This window comes from Pocillopora damicornis, chromosome 4 (genome assembly GCF_964200805.1).
Source record: "Pocillopora damicornis chromosome 4, jaPocDami1.2, whole genome shotgun sequence".
In the NCBI taxonomy this organism is placed as follows: Eukaryota; Metazoa; Cnidaria; class Anthozoa; order Scleractinia; family Pocilloporidae; genus Pocillopora; species Pocillopora damicornis.
The window spans coordinates 18899873-18922901 of NC_142673.1; the positions used below are offsets into that span (position 1 = coordinate 18899873).

At 36.5% G+C, this 23029-nt stretch overlaps 3 protein-coding genes across 3 annotated transcripts; 2 read left to right on the plus strand and 1 right to left on the minus strand.

The window, feature by feature from the left end:
• On the plus strand, positions 1 to 4597 carry LOC113674968 (cyclic GMP-AMP synthase-like receptor 1). The gene is given in 4 exon segments (XM_027191467.2): positions 1 to 557; positions 1683 to 1833; positions 2669 to 2817; positions 3278 to 4597. Coding segments are annotated over 4 exon segments (1131 nt in total). The 5' UTR covers positions 1 to 250; the 3' UTR covers positions 3802 to 4597.
• Positions 4598 to 5473: 876 nt separating this feature from the next.
• On the minus strand, positions 5474 to 6469 carry LOC113674971 (uncharacterized). Its single transcript, XM_027191470.2, is given in 3 exon segments — positions 5474 to 5683; positions 5686 to 5909; positions 6263 to 6469. Coding segments are annotated over 3 exon segments (504 nt in total). The 5' UTR covers positions 6424 to 6469; the 3' UTR covers positions 5474 to 5564.
• A 401-nt stretch (positions 6470 to 6870) lies between these two features.
• LOC113668187 (uncharacterized) lies at positions 6871 to 23029 on the plus strand. The gene is made up of 20 exons (XM_089205391.1): positions 6871 to 6896; positions 7437 to 7549; positions 7802 to 8014; positions 8907 to 9077; positions 9314 to 9595; positions 10342 to 10522; positions 10884 to 11033; positions 11627 to 11972; positions 12533 to 12779; positions 15085 to 15263; positions 15852 to 16075; positions 16390 to 16616; positions 17351 to 17528; positions 18027 to 18217; positions 18486 to 18579; positions 19455 to 19604; positions 20169 to 20359; positions 21123 to 21216; positions 22118 to 22267; positions 22637 to 23029. The coding sequence occupies exons 3-20, from the start codon at positions 7979 to 7981 to the stop codon at positions 22813 to 22815; spliced, it is 3270 nt and encodes a 1089-aa protein (XP_089061517.1). The 5' UTR covers positions 6871 to 6896; positions 7437 to 7549; positions 7802 to 7978; the 3' UTR covers positions 22816 to 23029.

Consider the following 23029-nt stretch of genomic DNA (forward strand, 5'->3'; position numbering starts at 1 on the left):
AGCAACGACCAAAGGGAAAAAAGATGAAAACTTCTCTACAAAAGACAAACTGTTATCAAGACATAGCTGAGTAGTTGCAACCGGAAGTGATATTCACAAAACACCTGACCTGTAGGGAAATTTCTCAGAAAAGCACCGGATGCTTATTTGTGATATTTAAATATGCTTCCATCAGCGCTTTTTTACTTGTAGGAAATTTCAGAAAATACACTGAAGAGAAAGCGTCGTAACGTTGATCCTTGTTGGAAAAATGAGTGAACAGAATTCACGTCTAAACACAATCCTAAATCGTGTTACTAATGAGATTGTGCAGCTTCGTCGAGACAGAAAAACGGAAGCCTTAGAATGCTGGGAACCTATAGGGAATGGAATTTTAGAATATGTGCAAACTAAAGATCGCCGATTTCGCGCTCTTCACATCTTTCCTACAGGAAGCTACTATGAAAGGGCCAAAGTAAAAGAGCCCGATGAATTCGACCTTATGTTGGTCATGGATAACTTAGAACTAGATGACGCACCATTTGAAGAAGACGATGGGTTTCGCGAGCCACCAATCGGTAAGATTAGGCCTGTTTAGGCACTGGCTTTTCATGAGCAAGACTTGATTCAAGTTTGGACCGAATCAAATTCCAAGAAGTGTGCCGTTTTAGTAATACAGTTCCAGGAAATATTCTTAAACGTTGTCATAATTCAGGATTTGATTAGGGAAATATAAATTTCGGTTTCTGATTCATATACACTAAAGCCGTTCCAAAACCGTATTAAATGTGTGAAAATTGGCCGACCAAGCGCAACAGTAAGAACGACCCAGCTGTTCCAAATTTAATAAGTCGTTCTTGGCGATTGAGAAGCCGAACTTTTAACTGACCCAATTGAAAAGTTGGAGGTTGAAACCGCATCAATTGCAGGGCTTGATCATTCACTCAGTTCCGCCATAATTACGTCTTGCAAAGAAAAATGTACGATGTGGACATGTATGATTTAAAATAGGGGGAAAAGCCTAGATGACTCTGAGCTGGGAATCGACATTATTACCAATGAAAAATTCTTCAAAGGAGGTGAATTTTAAGGGTTACATTAAGGCATAGGGGCAAGTCATCTTTACAGGTTGTCAATTTGGTCGATACCTTGCCCTTAATGAAATCCCTAGATTTTCCCAAGACAAGGAATTTTTCATGGCTGACAATCAGCTTATGATACACATGTCAAGACGAGCAATATATTCATGTACCATCAAGGTAATAGATATTAGCAACAAATTATTAAGTCCATAACGACCATGTCCTCTCAGCCACAAGGTTCTTATGAAAAAGTCCTCTTTTTAAAGAAGTATCACCTAAACTCAACCAGATTAGTGAGGGTCAAGTTGTTTTACTCCCTTTCAGTATTTCTTCTGTTCTAAGTCCTATTGATCAAAAGACCACAATATTTACTAATTGTAATAAAATACAAGAGTATGATCAAGTTTTCCTCACCTTGTTGCACCCAAAAGTCGGGAGGTATTTCAGTCAGTTGGAAAGACTAACTTTGGGTTGTTGCTTCTTACTGCTTGAAAAGTAATATGTTGGCTAGCGAGAAATGACCACTGGAAATAAGTCTGGTGAATAAAAGGCAACAACCAGAAATACCCTTGCCATGCTGGTTGAGTCACAGGCAGAAACTATTGTTTCCTCCTAATGCAGGGTTTACCACTATAATGATTGACAAGGGTGAAGAAGTACTTTGGCAGAAAAATAAATAGGTGAACCCAAAAGGAATGCTGAATGCCTCACAGGTGAAAGCAGTTTTTAGAGGGCTTGTGAAAAATGCCATCATAGAAAAGGGATATCAAAGGTAAAAGACAAGTAAGCATGTTCCCTTTAGGGGAAAAACATAATTAGATCTAGTACTAGGGCCATGGGCAGTTGTGTGAGTGGGACTGGAAACAGCAAGACAGGCTTAAGTATGGCCATGGGAGTGGCAAAATGCAAAAAGAAAGCAAAAAAGCTGGTTTATGATTTAAATCTCAAAGACCTATTCAGTACGTGCAGGATAGAAAAATAATTCCCACAGGGCTTTTTTTAATAAGGATGGGCCAACACAGTATTTACATGTCAAACCATGAGGTTTTGGTATGGAAGTAAAATTCATTCACTTGCTCCATTCTCGTTAATTCATGTATTAGATGTGGATATAACACATTTTCCCTGCCTCCCTTACTAGGTTTGGTTCTATCCATGAAGTCTGGTAACTGTCTTCTGTTCATATATCCAGGGGGTAGGATGTAGGTGTAAATTTCTCCCTGAGTGCATGGAATGATCAACTTATTTCAAAATGGCATTCTTACGCTAAAATTATTGAGGTGGTTTTCCTTTCCTTCTGCTCCATTCCTGATAAAAAAATATCCAATAAGAGGAAATGTGTGAAAGAATACTGGGAAGAATAGGGCTTAAAAAAATTGAAATTGACAATGAGAACTGTCCTGTGAATTGTTGATGTTGAAATATTACTAGGTTAGGGGTTAAGGTTAATCAGAGCAAGGGTGTGTCTTCATCTTGCCTGCTTTGTACAAAGGCAGCCACCCTGATATAGAATATATCATAACAACATGTTTTAAAGGATCATAGTGGGACATTAATTAAGGCTGGCTGAAAAGTATCCTAATGTTTAAATAATTCTGGAATTTTAGGAATGTTGATGTTAAGTCTGAAGGCCCAGCAGTGACCTTGAAAATAACCAGCACAAATAAAAGAGAATATTCTATTGATTTGACACTTGCCATCAAGGAGAAAACCTGGCCAGAAGATGCTGAAGAATGGACAACAAGGTGCAGAAATGGTAATATCACTTTTGACACCTTAACTTACTGAGTGGCCCTTTTAAAAGAAGTCAATTTCATGAGCCAAAGTTTAAGAATCAGCAAAACTTTATATACTAATTGTTTGTCAACTGCTAGTACTGATTTCTGTCAATTTGTCAACCATTCAAAATGATTGAAAAAAATAATAACTATCATAGAACTTATGTAACAAAATATAATTTGAAAAGTTTTGCTCAAGCACCTAATGAATTTTTATTGGTATTGAAAGACAGTTCTTAAAACATGCATTGAAATCAGTTACACTTAAACATCCACAGAGATTCTTTCATTAAAATATACAGGGAAGTGCTTCTTAGTTACTGGTTCCCAATATTGTAACAGGAAATGTGAGGTGAAAGACTGTATTATTCTAGCTGTGCAAGTTATCTTTCAGGAAAGTTTTTAACACCCGCTGTTTTATTTTTAACTTATGAAAAGGTTGGCCCAATCAGAATCTTGTGAAAGATATTTGCAGAGAGGGATGTCATCTGGTAGCTAAGAAACCAAAGGGGTACGACATTGCTGACCAAGAGAAACAATTCCTGTGGCGTTACTCATTCTCAGCAGCTGAAAAGAAGCTGTTCCTTCAAGGTGGGCAAGGTGAAGCCAGCTCTTGCCGAAAGCAAGTTCTCCGAATAGTGAAAGCTCTTCGGGAAGAACTTAACCTAAAGCCACTGAAGTCATATCACCTCAAAACACTCCTATTGTATGAGTGCGAGTCCCACCCTGAGGCCTCAAAGTGGAGACACACTACCTTGTGTGATCGATTTTTGGGCCTCCTTAACAGGTTGGAATGTTGTCTGCGCTCAAAGAAATGTGCCCATTATTTTATTGAAGATTTAAATTTGTTTGAATCATTCAACCACCAAGAATGCATGAAATTGGCTGATAGAGTGAGGAAAATTATACAGCAACCAGAGCAAGTGCTAAATGAACTCCTTAAGAAATACCAGATGGCATAAAATGAAACTAAACAAGCTACACCGGTTTACTGCTTGTCTAACACATCCTCATAATGGGTCCATTTAGAATAATTATGTGCAATCATCTTTTGTACAACTACAGCACTGATCATTGTTAGTTCATAACTAGAAACATTGATAATTTCTTTTAGAATTGATAGTCCTAGACACATCTTGTAGCAAGTTTTAAATACTGTCACATGTTTTATTAACAAAGATTTGAAGTAATTAAAGTTGCATAATATTTGACATGTTCAACTAGGATTGCAAACATATGATGCTGCTAGCACTAATCACAAGCAAGAGCTAGTATTTCTTGTTTGACCTCAGTGCCAAAGGCCAGGATAAGGTCTAGGAAAAAATGTCTTTAATGTTTGGGGAAATTCAGGCAATTTTGCTTAGAGGCATGGAAAATTTGTCTTTTAAAGAAGTCAGGGGAAAGTAAAATCTCAAAGGTAAACTCATTCATCTTGTCTTGGCTTTTTCATGATCAAAGATCCTAACACAAACTTTTGGAGTTTCCAGAAAAGGTTCATCCTTTTCCATGTATCATTAGAGAACTATCATTAATTGTGTGCTGTATGCATAATCAGACAGGTGGAGAGGGTAGAGGCCATCATTAGGACTAATTTGTGAAGGTGTTCATTCAGTTGGTTGCAAATATTTTAAGGAACCAAGGATATCCAAATAACCAATTTCGCAGGCAAATATGGTAAAATGCATGGATTAACATGGTATGGCGAAAAAGATGCAAATATCTTTCAAAGGTTTGGGAATAAACAGTATTTGAAGGGGGGATTAGAATGTACATGTGTGTGTATTCCCTTAGGGAGGTTAGGGTTAGGAACCTTAGATTTGCCAAGGAAACATGAATAGGAAAACAAATTTTTGGCTAAGGGCTTTCAAAATTCACTTCTTACAATGTTTCTATGGCAAATCAGAGTTTCCTTGTTCCATTGCTAAAATTACCAGTTCTTCTTTTCATTAACTTTCAAAACATTCCTTGTTCTATGAGAATAAATGTGCACATTCCCAAAATTGTCTCCTAAAATCCCTGAGGAACATTAAAATTAACCCCATTCCAAATGAAATGTAAAAGCAGTAGGAAATGGCAAAATCAATTGAACACTTAAGATTGTCATGCAACTGCTAGCAACATCTGAATTATTCACCAATTCTGGTGTAAAACTTCACATACCTGATTTCTTCAATGTTGGAAAGTCACATTTACCATAATCACTGATCAGATTTCTTTCCTCACACATTTCTGTGTGATTTCCTCCCAATCATAAGAATTTTGAGAGTTGAGCATTTATGAGAGTTTCAAGGTGTCAATATGCACCCAACACTATAACAAGAGGTAATCAGCCATCAATACATGAAATGTGCTGTTGGTTAGTCTGACAACTTGTTCAGTAACTTAACCCTTTAAGTCTTAGTAGTGACCTGGAGAGAATTTCTCTTTACACTATCAGTACAATGTCAAGCAGACAAGTAATGAGAATAAAGAAGAATATCAACTAGGGGATCATCGGTTGATCCAATTCCAAATTCTCTGAACTAACATGACATGCATTGTATGGCAGACAGTAAGGAGAATTACTGATGAAATCTTAAGGGTTAACACCTGATTCACTCTGTTTCTAGACCAATGAATGAAAGGAGGCACCTGTTCATGTTCAGTCTTTTAATCTCTAAATCCATCTCCAAGTTCAAACAACCACCAACATTTTACATATTTAGGGTCGGTGCACGTACTTTCCCTAACAAAACACGATCTGTCTGCAAGGTCCTTTCCAATCAAAGTAAAATCTGTTGGCATACTCTTTTGGAATGTGAACATGATGACTAATTCTTGGTTTAGGAAAAACCTCACTCCTGAACCTTCTTCTTTACATTTGACAACCCACACCATAAGTATCTTGAGATCGATAGCTAATTTAGAATGCAGAGTTCTTTCAGGTGTGTCGATGATGTAGTTGTCAAGTCCACCAGCTTTGTCCATACATCTCAGGGTGGGCACACTGACCTTCAGTGACAAGTCTTGTTCCAACACTTGACTGTAAAATTTCTTTTCAAAGACATTTGGCTTCCATACTCATGGAGTTCTAAGCAAAATGATAATAGGTAAACCATATTTTAGTTAAAAAGTTATAAATCGTACAAATGTTCTCACAAGTCACCTCTTCACTAGGTATTTATCCACAATTTTAACACATCAGGTACATAAAATAAATTATCTTCAGGCTACGACAAGGCAACTGCAACAATATTCAATTATTTTTATTCTATATAATACTCAATTTAGCACGAGGTGAGTAACTATGTTCAACATTCAACTTTAAGTCAAGGTTACTATTTTTAGAACCCTTGCTTGATTCATTCTCATACAGGTACTCAATCATGCCAGGATTATGCTTTGAATTTAAGTTTGATTTATTTAATATGTAGTAGAGCTTACTTTTTTCCAGACCATGTTGTTCTGTAGCCAAACACATAATTTTCTCCGTGGTAAAGACCTTTATGTGGTGCTTCGCGAGACTCTTTCAATAGAGCACGTCCTTTTGCTTTCTGTGCGACCGTCCTTCCAAAGAGTAAGAAGCATAGGCCAAGGCGCACCATGATAAAGAAGAATTTGCCTATTTCATATGAGTGATCAGCTGATGACAAAGCGTTTACTGCGCAGGTGTGAAGGCGTTTCACTACTATACATGACGGATACACAACAAGATGTGAGCTCATACGTTAGTCCGCTGAGAATGTATGCCGTAGTAGACTCGTCGATGGTGTTTTGGCGCCAACCTCCACTAGCACGTCTGCACTCTTTAGTCTGTCTTTTAATTCCGGTTAGCGGTCCGCGGTCTGTGTTTTACACTGACCGGGATCGCATTACCACTTTACTTTGCCAAATTTTGATTGACAAAAAATTGATTGGAAAGGTTCTAAGTAACATTTTCTCTTATATTTCGCCACAAATCCACTCAACATTCATTTATTACTTAGTTCATTAATGTGGTTCGACAAAGGGATTCATACGAAGTCAGGAAAAATGCAAAACTAACTCAGCTCAGGATTTTATTCAACACTCAACGGAGGTTAAGTGCAAGACTGCAGAGGCAATTAATTAATTTGTTTTACACATGTACTGTTCTCCTGTAGTAAAGGTCAATGGAGTAAAGGAGAAGTGTTAATGTTATAAATCTTTAAGCAAATATTAAAATGTCTCGCAAAGCAAAACCAACTCAAGTCTGGGTTTTATTCAACACTTAACTGACCCTTGCCTTTAAGGCTAAGAGTGATTAGACTGCAGAGGGAGTTAATATGTTTTACATACAGTGTACATGTAGGGTTGCCCTGTATAGTAAAGTAATGCAGTAATGGAGGAGTGTTAATTTTATAAATCTTGGAGCAAATATTAAACTATCTCTCTCTCTTGTAGTCTTCGAAAAATCTACAAGTGCTTATTACACCAAATTGTGAGAGAAATCATGTTATTACTTGTTAATAATGTATATGCGCCAATTTATGCGCTTTTGTTTTCAGCCTAAACATGTGCAGAAACTTGTATCAGAAGTTAGTTATGTGTACAGTACTGTGATATTTTGACTGGATCTTTCTGTTTTACATGAATTTAGAATGCTGCTGCAATTTAACTGGAACAGTCAATAGTTCCAATGTGTGCAACGAGATAACTGGTCAGTGCCCCTGTAAACAGCTACTCACAGGAAGGACATGTGACCAGTGCCAAGTGAGTCTACTATTTCATGTGCAAATATTTTTTTATTATAAGAATAAGCCAACTGATGTCCACAAAAACAGTTGTAAAAAAAGGTTTGCCTGTTTCATGTACTGTGGAGCTGTATAATTTTGAATTCTGGTTAAGGCAGGGAGAGGGGGGCACTTTTTTTAAGGAGGGATTCATTTGAAGGGAGGTGCAAGTTCAAGTACTTTCTGAACAGAAGTAGTTTGATAACTGAAAAATAACACATTTTACACATAGGATAGATACTTTGGATTGACATCTGAAAACCCTGGCTGTACTGCATGTTACTGTGACCTGGCTGGCTCAGTAAATACCTCATGTTCTTCATACGGGAGATGTTACTGCCGCCCAAAGTTCTCTGGGGAGAAATGTGACAAGATTGATGAAGGCTTCTTTGCCCCAAGTGTAGATTTTATGACATTTCAGGCTGAGGATGCTACACCCATAACTGTAAGAAGTGTTAATCATTATTCTGCATGCTGCTATGTGTCTAAATAATGAAGATTGTTTACATTTAGTGAATGTTAGGACGTAACAGGAAATTAACTTTTGATCAGTTGGAGCACTAATTCATCAAATGGTTTGAGAACAATCTCTCCACTATTTTCATCTATTTTATGCCTGTAAAGCAGATTAATATTGTTGTTTAGTATTCTTGTGATTTCTTCCCTCACCCTTGATAAGTGAAGAATGTTGTGTGAAATGAGCAAGCTGAGACCAAATAAGTCACAGTAAGGCTGAAGCACCTCTCTTCACTGTTTGGATGGCATGAAAAATCAAGGCAAACAAAGGAAATCTCTACTATGAGCTGTGTGTCTTATTCGGTGTTCTGATTACCATTTTTAACTGCACATTGCAAGAGCAAAGGGAGGAGGAAGTTCTCTTTCTGAAGCTGTGTGGGTCCCCAGAAAGACTATGTGCTTAGTCACAATGGAGCAGGTGGATTTAAGGCCATGAATGACCATTTGGTCTCCTTGTTTATTCTGCTACAGTAGAGATGACTCTAGACTTTAGGGATTGAAACATCTTTGTTACAACTGTGTAAAAGTTGTTGCTGCGTAAGGGTCCTTGCTCTCAGCTCCAACAAAAACCTTGATGTTATTAAAGATAATAAGGTTTTTCTTGCTGCACAGTATATATTAAGTGCTGGTAATCCTTGTTCAGAGAAACTTTGTGGTAGACTCGGCTCATGTTTGGATTTTTTAATGTTGATTTTGAAAGATTCTTTAATGGAAAGGGGTTTTCAATCATGGAATTGAAAATTGAAGAGTATTTTTCAATCAATTTAGTTATTAATCCTACTAGCTGTCACTAATTTCAAAATTTTTTTTTTTTTGCACAGCCACAAACAAAAACAATCAGTCATCAAGAAGTTGTTAATACAGCTGGAAACAATGTTCTTATGGTTGGTGTGGTATTGAATGAGGGAATGAATAATTCTGCACCAACTGAGCTGGAGTTCACTGTCAACATTCCCAAAACAGGATATTTTAATTTTGTCCTGCGTTACATGGTGAGATGTTCCTCCCTTGGGCAAGATATCATCATAAATGATTATTGTTCATTAAATTGAAAATAGTCTTAGTTTTTTACTCATTTACCAAAACTCAGTAGTATGGAAGGGATGTTTGTTTCATCCTGTGGACCTGAGAGGCTCAAATTAAAAGTTTTTGACAGATTTTTATAGAATGCCGAAATTATTATTATTATTATTAATTATTATTTTGATCAGCATTTTGTATTTTGCAGACTGGTTATAACTGGAATTTGGTTAAGATAACTGCTTTGCTGTGGACATCCTTTGTGCCCTTCACATGCAACAACATCAATCAAATCACTAAGAAGGAGCCTCTTATCCTGACTGGGACAGTGTTGTCTGGAAGTGAAGCTCATGATTATGGAAGTCACTGTTTATTAGCGGGTCAGTACAGTGTAAAACTTCAAATACCTTCTGGAAGTGCTCAACAGGGTTTTCTGGTCACTGGAAGGAAAAGAAGGGCATTGCATAATGCAGACATCATCGTTGACTCTGTAAGTTATTATTCATAATCTTCAACTTGTTGCTATGATTGTTGCAAGATAAATATTCTCTGTTAGCTTGTTTGGATGCTGAAGTGGGCTGAACATCACTTTTTCCTTGGTATTTGGGTTTCATACTACAAAGTAAAGTACATCTAAATCATAGAAAGCTACCTTGCTGTATATGTAAGTGCTATGGGCTATCTGGAAAGCAACTTAGTTTCTGATAATTGGGACAAATTTTAATTAGTCTCACCAGAACTCAGAGTTTTTTTCTTAGGAGAGACATCATGACCTAGTTATTGGTGCTCTGGAATCTTGATTGACACTGATTCAGGTTGGAACCTTGGTCAGGGTAACTGTGTGATTTTCTTAGCCAGGGTACACATACTTAATAAAGATAAATAGCTAGAATTTATTTACTATCCCATCAAGGAGGTTTGATAATAGGACAGTGCAGAGCAGCAGCAAAACAAATAAAACAGTTCACATTTGCATCGACATTGCTGATCCTAGCAGTGTGCAGGACGTGTGTCATACTGAACTTCATAATAGACCTCCTTCACTGTAGTCTCTGTGGCTCAATGATAGAGTATTGGAGCAGGGAATCTGAAGGTCTGAGGTTTGATTCCTCATGGAGACTCAGAATTTTTTCTTTGTCCCATGCTCATGACAAGACGAAAAACATCCTTCTCCAGTAGATAATTGTTGAAACATAAAATTGATGTCAGTAATAATTATTTTAATTTGTAACACAGGTTTTAGTCATGCCAACTGTGTCTGAGTATGATGTATTCAAGGAAGCATCTGCTGAAGTTCAAGAAAACATGACATTTTACTACAATGCATCATCATCCCTGAAAACCTGGTCAGCAAACTCTGAGGCAGGAAGTCGTGCACTGGCACCAGTGTTTGGAAACATTTTTGGAGAGGGACAAGGTAACATTAATACTAACAAAGATAAGAAAAACTGTAACAAAATAACATTCAGAACTGCTGCAAGAGACAAGGCAGCTATCAAAATTAAGTGAATATGGACTTCAGTAAACTATAGAGAATAATTTACATGGAATACCAATAGACAAAGGGATAGATTTCATATCAAGGAAATTTTGGCTTATACTATACTCCAGCTATACACTTATTCAGTACATCACCTATTCATGTTAATGGTTTTAACCCAGAAATCTCTCTTTAAGTAGGCTTCAGCCACCTTAATGCAAAATTTACATTAAAAAAAAAAAATTCAGACCATTTATGTGCAATTGATATCTATACTTAAACTTGTATGTTTTTTCAGCATGTAACTGTAGTTCTGTGGGGTCAAACAACCCTGATGAATGTGACAGATATGGCGGCCTGTGTTCTTGCAAGCCTAATGTGATTGGTCGCACTTGCAATCAGTGTAGACCAGACTATTTTAACTTCACCTCAGGTCAAGATTACAAAGGTAAAGAAGTTAAATACTGTGCATGTGTTTAGAATAAACCCTAGATTAATACACATGTGTTCCTTAGGAAAACATTGAGCTGTCATAATGTCACTTTCAAGCAAAACATTTCTCAAAATAAGAATATTTTAAACATCTTCGTTATAATATTCACAAACACTCAATCTTTACTTCTGTCAATTATTGAGTATGTAGTTTGAAACTTTGATATTTAACCCCCAAATGTTAGCAACTTGCTGCAAATTCAGAGTTTTCTTGGATAGAAATGCCTGATTGAAACAGACTACGAGGGCGAGAAGTTCAGAAACGGCATACTTTATTCCCACCTCTATGTCAATTTTGAATGAATGATGATTTCTCTGCTTTTCCTTTTTTGAAAATAACAACTTACATCAGCATGAATTTTTATGTACATGAATATTAGTGTCAAACCAGCAGATATCTTACAATTTTATTGTTATTTGTGCAATATCTGTACACTGTAGCACTGTGGAAGTGCAATCAGTGTTTTTGCTCATCAGATTTTCTTCTTCGGTTTATTTCACAGATTGCAACTGTAACATGACTGGTACGAATGTATTTGTTTCTTTTAGGTTGTATATCTTGTGACTGTAACCTTGCGGGAAGTGCCAGCCCTGTCTGTGACAAGACTACAGGCCAGTGTCCTTGTAAGGTTCAGTCGCTAGGCCGTCAGTGTGACATGTGCCCAGCTGGTTATTATGGCTTAAGTGTCCAGAATCCTCAAGGTTGTTTGAAGTGTCAGTGTTCAAATAAATCATCTGACTGTGTTACTGACCCAGGATGGTTTGTTTCAACTCTTAACACCATTCTGTCAGTGTTTGATGACAATGTTGATCTGGATGGTTGGAGTACTACAGACAGTGCAGGAAAACAAATCAACCCAGTTCTGGACTGGGATATTACTGTAAACATTGAGAAGTGAGTGTTTACATTATGTTGTGTATTTACATACATGTAGTTTGGTATACAAGTCATGTGATCCTCTGCTGTTAACTTTGGTAGTGTGTGCACCAGTAAATTGTACTTCGAAATTATGGTGTAGTTGTCCTCTGAAGAGGAAGAGGAAGGAGAAGGGAAATTACATTCAGGTGTTATCATTCTCTTTTCACCTTATGGGCTTAAATTCAAGTAAATTTTCTCTTTTCCTTCCCTTTGCATGACATTCACCTAGGCTAGCTATGTCACTTGATACAGCAAAACCTAATTCATCAAGAAACTGGCCAAATTGAGAACTCCTCTATAAAATGTTAGGCTGATAATAACTAAAGGTAATTACTTTAGTCTGACATGTTCATATCGGGAAAACTAGGACAGTTTGCACTTCTACATAAATGTTAGAGAGTGTGCTCAATTTATATACCGTGTTGGTGTATAGCACTGTTTGTTTGATTGTTTGTAGACCTTCAAACTGATTAGATGAAAAGACCTTGACAAACTGGTTTATACTAAGCCTTACAATCCTCTTTGTTTTCTTACAGGGGATCTATGAAAGTTGACACTCAAGGCTCAGATGATATCTACTTTGTTGCTCCTGACAAGTACCTTGGGGACAAGAGATCTGCTTATACATATGCATTGTCATTCCATTTACAACAGGACAATGCATCCAGCCCTGCAACATCCTCTAAGGGTGATGTTATCCTTGAAGGCAAGTGGTTTGATGAACCTCTTGTCTCAAGTCTTGATGCTGCTCCACTAGGTGGAGACAATTTTAGGAAATATGAGGTTAGTTTCAACAATTATGTTTAACTACAGCTGTATAATAACTCACAATAACAATAATAATGAAAAGGATGATGATGATGATACAAACATTGTCATCATTATAATCATCAGCATTATAATTGTCAATTCAATTATCATTATTATGGAATCATTGTTTTTGGATCAGAGTCAAACAGGCGACCCCTTACAAAAGTAGTGCCTATTTTATATCTATTTTTTAAACTATCTTTTTCTCTACTTTTTGTGTATTTTTTCTCTATTTTTCCAGACTATTTCAAAGTTATTTTTAAACTATAAAAAATCTATTTAAATCTATTATTTTGAAACAAAAAATAGTCTGGTTGGCAAGTCATAACTACTGTCTAGATAGCTTTAAAATAGCTTTAAAATAGAGAAAATGTGTATGTGATTTGTTGATAAAATAGGATTAAAATAGCATTAATGAAATATTAGTTATAAAAGAAAATAGACATAAAACAGGGGTAAAATAGAGAAAAAATACAAAAAAAGGGGAAAAAAGGATATAAATACATTTAAAATAGGTTTAAAATATACAAAAAATAGGGATAAAGGAGGAAAAAAGTTGAAAAAATATGAATCAAATACCTATAAAATAGGTCTAAGAGACATAAAGTAGACATAAAACAGGGATAAAACAGGAAAAAAAATTGAAAAAATAGATTATAAATACACTTAAAATAGGTTTAAAATAGAGCCTCATGTATAAACATTCCTAGGAAAAAACGTAATTCCTAGGAATATGAGGTGTGAATTTTCATGATAAATTTGAAATGGGAATTCCTAGGAATTCCCAGCTGTAACAACACTCACAGGTTCAAAAACCTAGAAATTCCCAGAAATTCCAAGTTAATTGTCAACAGGACTTTGAAATACAAGGAATTCCAACTCAGAGCACCAACGACTTTCCCTAAAAGACTGTAAATCTAAAAACTTGCTAGAAATTCCTAAGAATTTTCATTAATTTCTAGGAATGTTTAAGAATTACTGGGAATTTTAAGAAAAAAATTGAGGTAACTAACATTAAATAAATACTAAAAATTTAAAATCCCAACTAAAAATTCAAGTATTCAATGAAATTTATTTACATACTTACCTCAGGTTTAAGTGTAAAATATTTTTGATTTTATATTAACATCAACAAGTAGTAATATTGGGATGGAATTTGATTTCTTATTCTTTTCTTGAAAACTTCATAAGAATTATCTTCAATTACAGCTATTCATAAAAAATATTCCTAATCAATCATTAAATTTGGTTTGACACAGATTGTCAATAAAATCTGTTGATTCTTTCCCATAAAATAAAATAACTGGAATTATATTTACTGCAATAAATACAGTACTATCAGTCAAAAAATAGTCTTTAAAGGAATCATTTTCATATTTTCCAAAGGAAATGGCCATGGTATGTCCTATCAGCAGAAAATATAAATAAAACGGCCTATTTTATCACTATTTTACTGATGTAGGAAATAAAATAGGATTAAAATAGTCTGTTTTGCAGGTTATATTTCCACTTGTTTAGAGAAAATAGAAATAAAATATACCACCTTGTTCAATCTTGCTTTAAAATAGGTTTAAATTAAAAGTAAAACACAATTAAGATAGAGGCTCTATTTTCCCCATCAGGTAAAATAGGAATAAAATATAAGTCTCAGAGAATAAAATATTATAAAAATAGATGTGATGGCATTAAAATAGCCATAAAATATAAATAAAATAGGATTGTTTTGCATGGGGGAAGATTATTTGTGACCAAGGAGAATTTGGACCAAGAGATCTGAGGTTCTCTTGTTCAGGGGTTAATGACAACCATCAAACTTTTAGTTTGTCTATTTTAGCAGTTTTTCTTTGAGATGTTTTATAATACTCCACTGTTACATTTGAGAAAAATAGTAGTGAGGGAGAGTAACTTTCAGGGAAAACGTCTGGAGAAAGGCTGTTTAAAACATAGCTTTAGCACAACTTTTGGGGTAAATTCGTACTTGTTCTGTTTTACTCTCTTCCTGCTCCTGACCCCTTCCCACCTGAAAAAAATCGGACATATTCCCGCCCCTGTTTGCTACTTTTCATTGTACTTATGTGTGGTGAGGTCATTTCTTTGGTTATTGAAATGGAAGTTGTTATCACTGGATCAACTCAAAAAAGATAATTGGCTATTCTAACTTTCCAACATTTAAGTTAATGTGGAACTTTGGTGACACTAATAAAAAACCAAGTCAAGTTAGGTTTGGGAGAATGGAGAATGTGGATGTTAATAACTTAATGTCTGTTATTTTTATCAGGTAAAGCTTGTTGAAAACAATTGGAGAGTAGGAAACACCTCTGGGCGGCAACCTTCAAGTTACGAAATTATTGTTGTATTAAGTCATTTGACGTCACTGCGTATCAGGGCCAAGTGGACAACTCTTACAACAAAATTGTTTAGCCGATTGGCTGATATTAAACTAACTCTTAGTAACAGGTGTGTACTACATTGATTACCCTAGAGTTTAAATGCTATAATTTTTAGGCTGTAAGTAAATGAGTGCTTTACCATTGATATTTTTGGGTGTCGTTAAAGAAGTAATAATGTCTGTAGTGTATTGAGAACATTATATAAGTACTTGTATCAATGATAGTAATCTTACTGTAGGACTACTGAATGATGTGAAAGTACTGTAATCAAGTAACATGACGGTACCAGCTCATTAGATACTTGATCGATGAATAAAGACAGAATATAGAAAGCAATTGAAGAGTGAGGAGTCTGTATGATGTCTAAACGATCTGGCATAAATATTCTGCCTTAATGGTGTGTAAAAGTTTTTTCTTCTAGCCAGGGTCTTTGAGTAAATGATCTCTAAAAAATCTGGCATAAATATTCTTTCTTAATGGTGCGTAAATGTTTTTTCCTCAAGCCAGGGTCTTTAAGAGTAAGTATGATGTTTTGCAGCATCCAGTCGCACCCTAGTTTCTTTCAAAACCGTTTCTTGGTCTTGTCACACAGCAAGAGCTTTAAACAATTTACTTGGATAAAATGATTTTAATGTAGATTGATTTTATTTTTTAGGAGCAGTGTGATTCCTGGGGCAAAAAGTGCTTTAAACATTGAGAATTGTTCATGCCCCGTGGAGTACAAAGGACAGTTTTGTGAACAATGCGCCAATGGTTACACACGTGTCACACCAAAGGGAGGACCTTACGTGACATGTGTGCCGTGCGAGTGTAACGGACACTCAGACAAGTGTGACACTGAGACTGGAGTGTGTCTGGACTGTCAACACAACACCACAGGTATTAGCCATGAAAATAAAAGAAGCGAAATATTTCTTGGAAGGAAGAAATTGGATAAATAAGATAGGAGGAGTGCGCAAATATTGTTGAGGCCAGGGAGAATAGAGTCCTTAAACTTGGTTGTATGTCGGAGAAATAAGAACTTTGAGATACACAGTGTAAAACTCATGAGATTGAATTCCTATGCCCTGGTACGATTTATGCACGACCATTTTCCTTTAAGCCATATACTTATCTTGATTTAAAATGACCAAACATATAATTAGTTGCTTCTTTTAATTTGTGTCCTGTGTGAATTTTGTTATTTTTATCAGGTGAAGATTGTGAAAAGTGTTTAGATGGTTGGTATGGCAACGCCACTAATGCCACACTTACCGACTGCAGCCCGTGCCCATGCCCCAGCGGACCATTTGCCGTCAATCAATTCGCTAAGACCTGTGTACTTTCAAGTGACGGTCTACCAACCTGTGTGAACTGCACTGTGGGTCACGAGGGACGGTATTATGAACGATGCATGGACGGTTACTTTGGACGGCCAAAGGTAAGTGTGAGGCTCAGTGAGATGTGGAACCTCGATAAACGACATTCCTTCTGAGTGTCGTAAAACCAAAAACCAAAGTAATCAAAATGATCCATCAAAATATTACATTCAATCAGAAGCACGTAGTGAGTGACTCAGAGTGACACCGGTCAGTTGCCACTAGTTTCAGTTTTGTAACCGTTTGGTTTAGAGAGTTGCACCAAGTTTACAACCCCATCACAAAACGCACTTAAGCAAAGCAAACCAATACAATTTGAAGGTCCTGGATGTTAATCGTAAGTTACTAACATGTATGCAATAGATCCCTCTATGAACGATTAACTGTGGCCCAGGTTCGATTCCCGGACCTGGTGTCACATGTGGGTTGAGTTTGTAGTTGGTTTTCTTCCTTGCTCCGACGGTTTATCTCCGGGTCCGCCGGTTTTCCTCCCTCCACAAAAACCGACGTTCTAAATTCCAATTAGACCCTGAAACAGTGGATAAGAAGAGCTACTTCGTAAAACGTCCACTGCTAAATTCCATTTATTTTATTCATTTTGTCTCTATCTCCGTCTGTTATGCCATTTTAGTCCTCAGCATTTTGGAAATTTCACCACATTTTGGTTAGATCAAGAAGAAACTCATCTTCATCTTCAATTTTTGCTGTGTTCAAGGCGCCTTAATTTATTATTCGTACAATTACACTGTCCTTTTACAAAAAACTATACTTTTTATTCATTTATGCATTTTAACAGGAACAGGATAGTCAATGTCACAAGTGTAACTGTAACAACAACATAGATCCTGCAGCCACCGGTAATTGCAACACCACAACAGGCGAATGCCTTAAGTGTCTTTACAATACCACAGGGTCTAACTGTCAGTGGTGTGCACCGGGATACCATGGAAATGCATTGAACAAAACTTGTACACGTAAGTATGTTTTTTCTGTAAAGACCTTCGCCGCATGTTGGTAAGGCGAGTTCCAACAGATCATTACATTGAAGCATCGATCAAAACGCAATCATATTGAGGAGATTGCAACGTTAAAGTGTAAATAAGCCTCTCTCCCTCCCACCCTAAGACCCCAGCCTGTCAGAGTTGTTTTGCTTGTTATGGAATGACGACACGCTTGACTTAACCAGCCAGATGTTTGTAACGGAACTAAGTACAAAGGATCCAGGTTGAAAGGCCCATCAGAACAGACGCAAACTGCACAAGAGAAGAGAGAGCCATTGCCAATAGAAAGCAAACATCCCCACATCAGCACGAAAAACACTCCTGGGCGAGTCTTTTTTTGGGATCAGCTGACACTCCATCTGATCGGTGGAGAGGGTGGCATGAGACTTTTGCAACCAACCGCAGTATTAAACAAAGCACTGTGGCATTTTTGTTAACTCTCTAAAATCTCTATTTGGAATCGACTTTCAGGTTGTAACTGTTCGGCTGTTTTTTCACTGAATAATGAGTGTGACCTCATGACTGGTTCGTGTTACTGCCATCCTTATGTGACAGGAAAGTTCTGTGACAGATGTGAACAGAACGCTTTTAATTATACCGCGTCTGGCTGTTTGCCTTGTAATTGTAACAATGATGGTTCAGTTGATCTCCAGTGTGACTCGGTAGGCGATTTTCAATATCTTTTTAAATCGGTTTTTTGTAGATTTTCAAGTATCATAGTCGTACTTCATGCATTGTTTCTTAAAAATGTTTGCCTAAACTTTCTAGGTCCTGTTTGTTAATCCTTGTTAACCTTCTCTCTGATCGATCCTTCAAAAATGTCTCTTTTTACCTCCAGGGTACCCCTGTTTATATGGTTTTCCACTAACTTAAGGCAAAATTCTACTTTAGAATATGACTTTTGTGTTTCCTTTTTTCGCATTAATTTAGATATACGGAAATTGCAGCTGTAAACCAAACGTGATTGGTAAGAAGTGTGACATGTGTACTGCGGGCTTATTTGATGTTCAGCAAGGTTGTTTGGGTAAGAATTCTTTTCTAATAAGTAATTCAACCAATTCAAATTCAGACAAGTCAGTAACTTGATGGTTTTTGTGTAAACTGTGCAACCGTAGCTTGACTTTTTACCTAGCTGTAATAGGGATTATTTTCAAGCTCGAAGGCTTTAAAGCATTTCAGGTCAAGGGAACAACCAAATTTCATAGGGATGCATGGGGCTGAAACTGTATGTGAGAAGAATGCAATAACTGAAAAAGATTGCACACCCTCTTCCTGTTAAATGACTGTTTGAAGTTTTCTCACAGATATATATATATTTTTTTGTGACAAGCTCCAATTAGAATTTATTAAGATTCAAATATTAGTAACTTCGCTTTCATAATAATTAAATTTATTTGCCTTGATTACCAAGTGTGTCTACGCAAGTCTTGTTTTGTGGATTTGAAGTTTTAACGAAAATGCTTGCTCAGCACAATGCTAACTAGCAAACGGACGTGCTTTAAGTCACATCACTCGAAAAAAGACGATCATTTTCATATAGCGAAAAGAGAGTTAAAGGGAAATTCTGTACAGCTCACTGACAGAATGTTAAAGGGAAGTTCCCTATAGCTCACTGAGAGAATGTAAAGGGGAAATCTCGTAAAGCTTACAAGCAGGAAGAATGGGAAAGGAAAATCTCAAATAGCTAACTGAAGGAATGCAAAAAGAATATCCTGTATAGCTCACTGAGAAGAGGTAAAATGGAAATCTCGTTAAAATTGCTGCAAGAATGTAACAGGGAAATTCTGTATAGCTCACTAAACTCTAAGGAGGTAGTCGCCACTGACCAGGTAGGAACGATACAGTTTGTTGAGTGTATGGCAATATAACGTACAACCAGTTGCTACATTTGTTTTTCAGTTTGTAACTGTAGCTCTGTGGGGTCAAACAACCCTGGTGAATGTGACAGATATAGCGGACAATGTTCCTGCAAGCCTAATGTGATTGGTCGCACTTGTGACCACTGTAAACCTAACTATTTTAACTTCACTTCTGGTCAAGGTTGTCAAGGTAAGGCAAACAAATTTGTTGTATTTAAACAAAATACTGACACCAAAGTAAAACGTTTATTTTTGGAGAAAACACTGATCCATATTTTTCCCCGTGGAATATAATCCACATTGAAGCAAAGTTTAGCGATTAAACAAACTCCACAAAGTTTACGAAGGCCATTGGAAAAAAAACTTTGTCAATATCAGTATCTGGGCACCTACCCCTCCCCTAACCCAGCATTAACCTTAACTTGTTGTCAATTGACTGTTGTTGAGTTAGGGGAGGGTTAGGTGGGCAGTTGCCCAGATACTGATATTGATCCAAAAAACTTAACCACTCAAAATAAAGAGCCATTTAGAATTAATACTGAGAGGATAAGGCGTAGCCCACCAGGACCATTAGTAGCTCAAAAAAAAAAAAGCATGAACTAGTCTGGCTTGCTTTTATTTTTTCGTATGGCTGCTTACAAAGGGGCTCAAGGTTTTTTTTAATATATACAACCACAGCGTCCAGCAGAGAAAAACATAGGGATGCATTGTTGTTCTCGAAACTCCTTCACTTATATTTTGTGTCAACTTTCAGCTTGCAACTGTTCGATTGTTGGTGCAGTGAACAGCCAGTGTAACAACATGACTGGTTTGTGTTCCTGTCATTCTCATGTGACGGGAAAGTTGTGTGACAGATGTGAACAGAACGCTTTCAATTACACGTCTTCTGGTTGTACGCCTTGTAACTGTGATATTGAAGGCTCCACTGATCTTCAGTGTGACTTGGTAAGCATACACAGTCTCTTTTTCATTCGTTAAATCATAACCATTACCATTTCCTTAAATGTGATTGGTGCATTAGCTGCTTTATTTTTCACTAATCATTCTATATAGCTACAATTTTGGACAGTTGGCTGTAACTGGGTACCTGTATCCGGACAGTTGAAGCTGGCAATCGCACTTAGTCCTTTCAGCCAAATCCACCAATCACAGAATTGATCACAATAACCATAGAAACAACCACCTGTACAAAAGAAAGACTAAGGAATTCCCAAAATTGATGAATTTTTTATTGTAGACATTTTTTCTACCGGAGATATTTGTCCTAATGTATTTGTTGTTTTCAGAAATTGCAACGGTTATGATTAGTTGGTAAAAGGACTACGTGTCGTCCAGTTCTGTCTGTAATCATACTCGTGATTAACAACTCGTGGTCCCGCTTCGCGGTTACCTGATTTTGTTTATCACTGGTATAATTACAGACCGAATTATAATAAGCATAATGTTACATCTATTATGAAGCGTTCCTCCTTCTTTAACGATCCTCGTCACTTCTCGCTTTTCTCTTTACCTTTCCTCAACGAAGAAATAATTATTTTAAGGTCTCCTCCTATCTTGACCTGTCTGAAGGCAACAACACTGTGAGGTAGTTCTTTCATGGAACGTGGCTTAGTGTTAAGGACATTTATGTGGGGAACATTTATATCCATCTCGGAAAGCATTTGTTATATATTTGGCAATATTTTCTTTCCTTATATCACATGATTAGACATACGGGAACTGTAGCTGTAGACAGAAATTGATTGGTAAGAAGTGTGATGTGTGCAGTCCAGGCTTCTTCGATGCAAAGCAGGGTTGTTTAGGTACGATTTCTATAATAATTGATTTGTAAGAAATAAGAATTTCTCAAATGGCTATTGTAAGCTGAACAATTATGGTCAAGACGGATAAGAATTTTGTGATAGATAAAACGCACCCCACCCGGACACCACGTTTTCTCAGGCTACAGAAAAAGTGTGTAATCATGTACCTGATACTGCTACTAAGCGATCTCCATTTTATAGGGTCCGTAAATCAGTCTTCGAGAATCGAAACTAAAACTGCTTTAACCTTAGAATATTTCAGATATTCTGAAGGGAAACTTTTGAGAATAATACCTTTCCAGATGATCATAATTTGATTTGCAGCAGTACCAAATAAAAATAATAATAATGGTAATAATAATAATAATAATAATAATAATAATAATAATAACAATAATAATAATAATAATAATAATAATAATAAAGAGGATGACGATAATAATAATGAAACGGCTAGTCATCACCGTGATCATGAGTAGCCGTTTCATTATTATTATCGTCATCCTCTTTATTATTATTGTTATTATTATTATTATTAGTAGTATTATTATTATTATTAAAAAAAGTTATTATTATTATTATTATTATTATGGAGCAGTTATCAATTGGCATCGAAAGTCTCCTTCGCAGCCGTTGTTTGGTCTCGTCACGCAACGTAGTGGGGGAGAGAACGTTACGTGACGAGACCAAAATAGACTAAGATTGCTTTGGTTTTGCTTTACGTTGTCCCCTGATTGGCTTAGAAAACTCGAGCCACAAAGTGGATCAATCCTTTAGATGTTTTCCCCGCTCTGATTGGCCGATATGATTCATTTGCCTATGGTTTCTCGACGCTCAGTCGAAAGGTGCTCTCTTTATCATAGCTATATTGTACTAAAGGTCACATCATTTTTTTATGTAGCGTGCAACTGTAGCACAGTTGGATCCAAAAATCCTGATCAGTGTGACAGAAATAGTGGACAATGTTCCTGCAAGCCTAATGTTATTGGTCGCACTTGTGATCAGTGTAGGCCGGACTATTTTAACTTCGCCTCCGGTCAAGGTTGCCAAGGTATACCAGTTTGTGATATGCAGTACGTGCAAATTTGAACTACCTACAATAGATGAAATGACTGAGATTTCATGCGGAGAACGTAAATTGGATATAGCAAAAACAAGAAATTTTTCTTAGGTTTTTTTGTGCCTCCTTGGGAAAAAATCCGCAAAATGAAAAGAGGAGGCTAGAGTCATTTTGCATTAATTTGGACTGGTTTTAACACAACTTCTTAAGGCTAGCTTTCATCTCTCCTTAAATTAGAACAGATAAGACCCAAATTTCTTCAAATCATAGAAAAGGCCTGAGCATCCAATTCTTCTTCAATTCTTTTCGTCTTTTTTTTTGTTTGTTTTTTGTTTTTGTTTTTGTTTTTACTTCTTTCAGCTTGTGCTTGTTTTTTACCTGGTGTCAACACCTCAGCGCACAGTGCTCTATGTGACAGAGATACTGGTCAATGTTTCTGTAACAGTGGTGTGCTAGGAAGGACCTTTGATATGTGCCGTAATCCTTCCATGAAATTAGGTTCCGCCAGTGAGGTTGGGTGTGTAGGTATGTTATTATGACTAAAAGGAAACACATGCTCCAGAAATCATGTTCTTTATCTCCGCCATTACAAAGTGTGTACTGACAAAATTACGACGCTGATTGCGTATTGCTATTCCAATGAGTTAACTAACTTTCGATAATTGTTTTCAAGTTAACTGAAAATTGGACTACAGATGCCATCATTGTAAAATGCGCCTAACAACTTAGCTGCTCACCAAAAAACGTAACAAA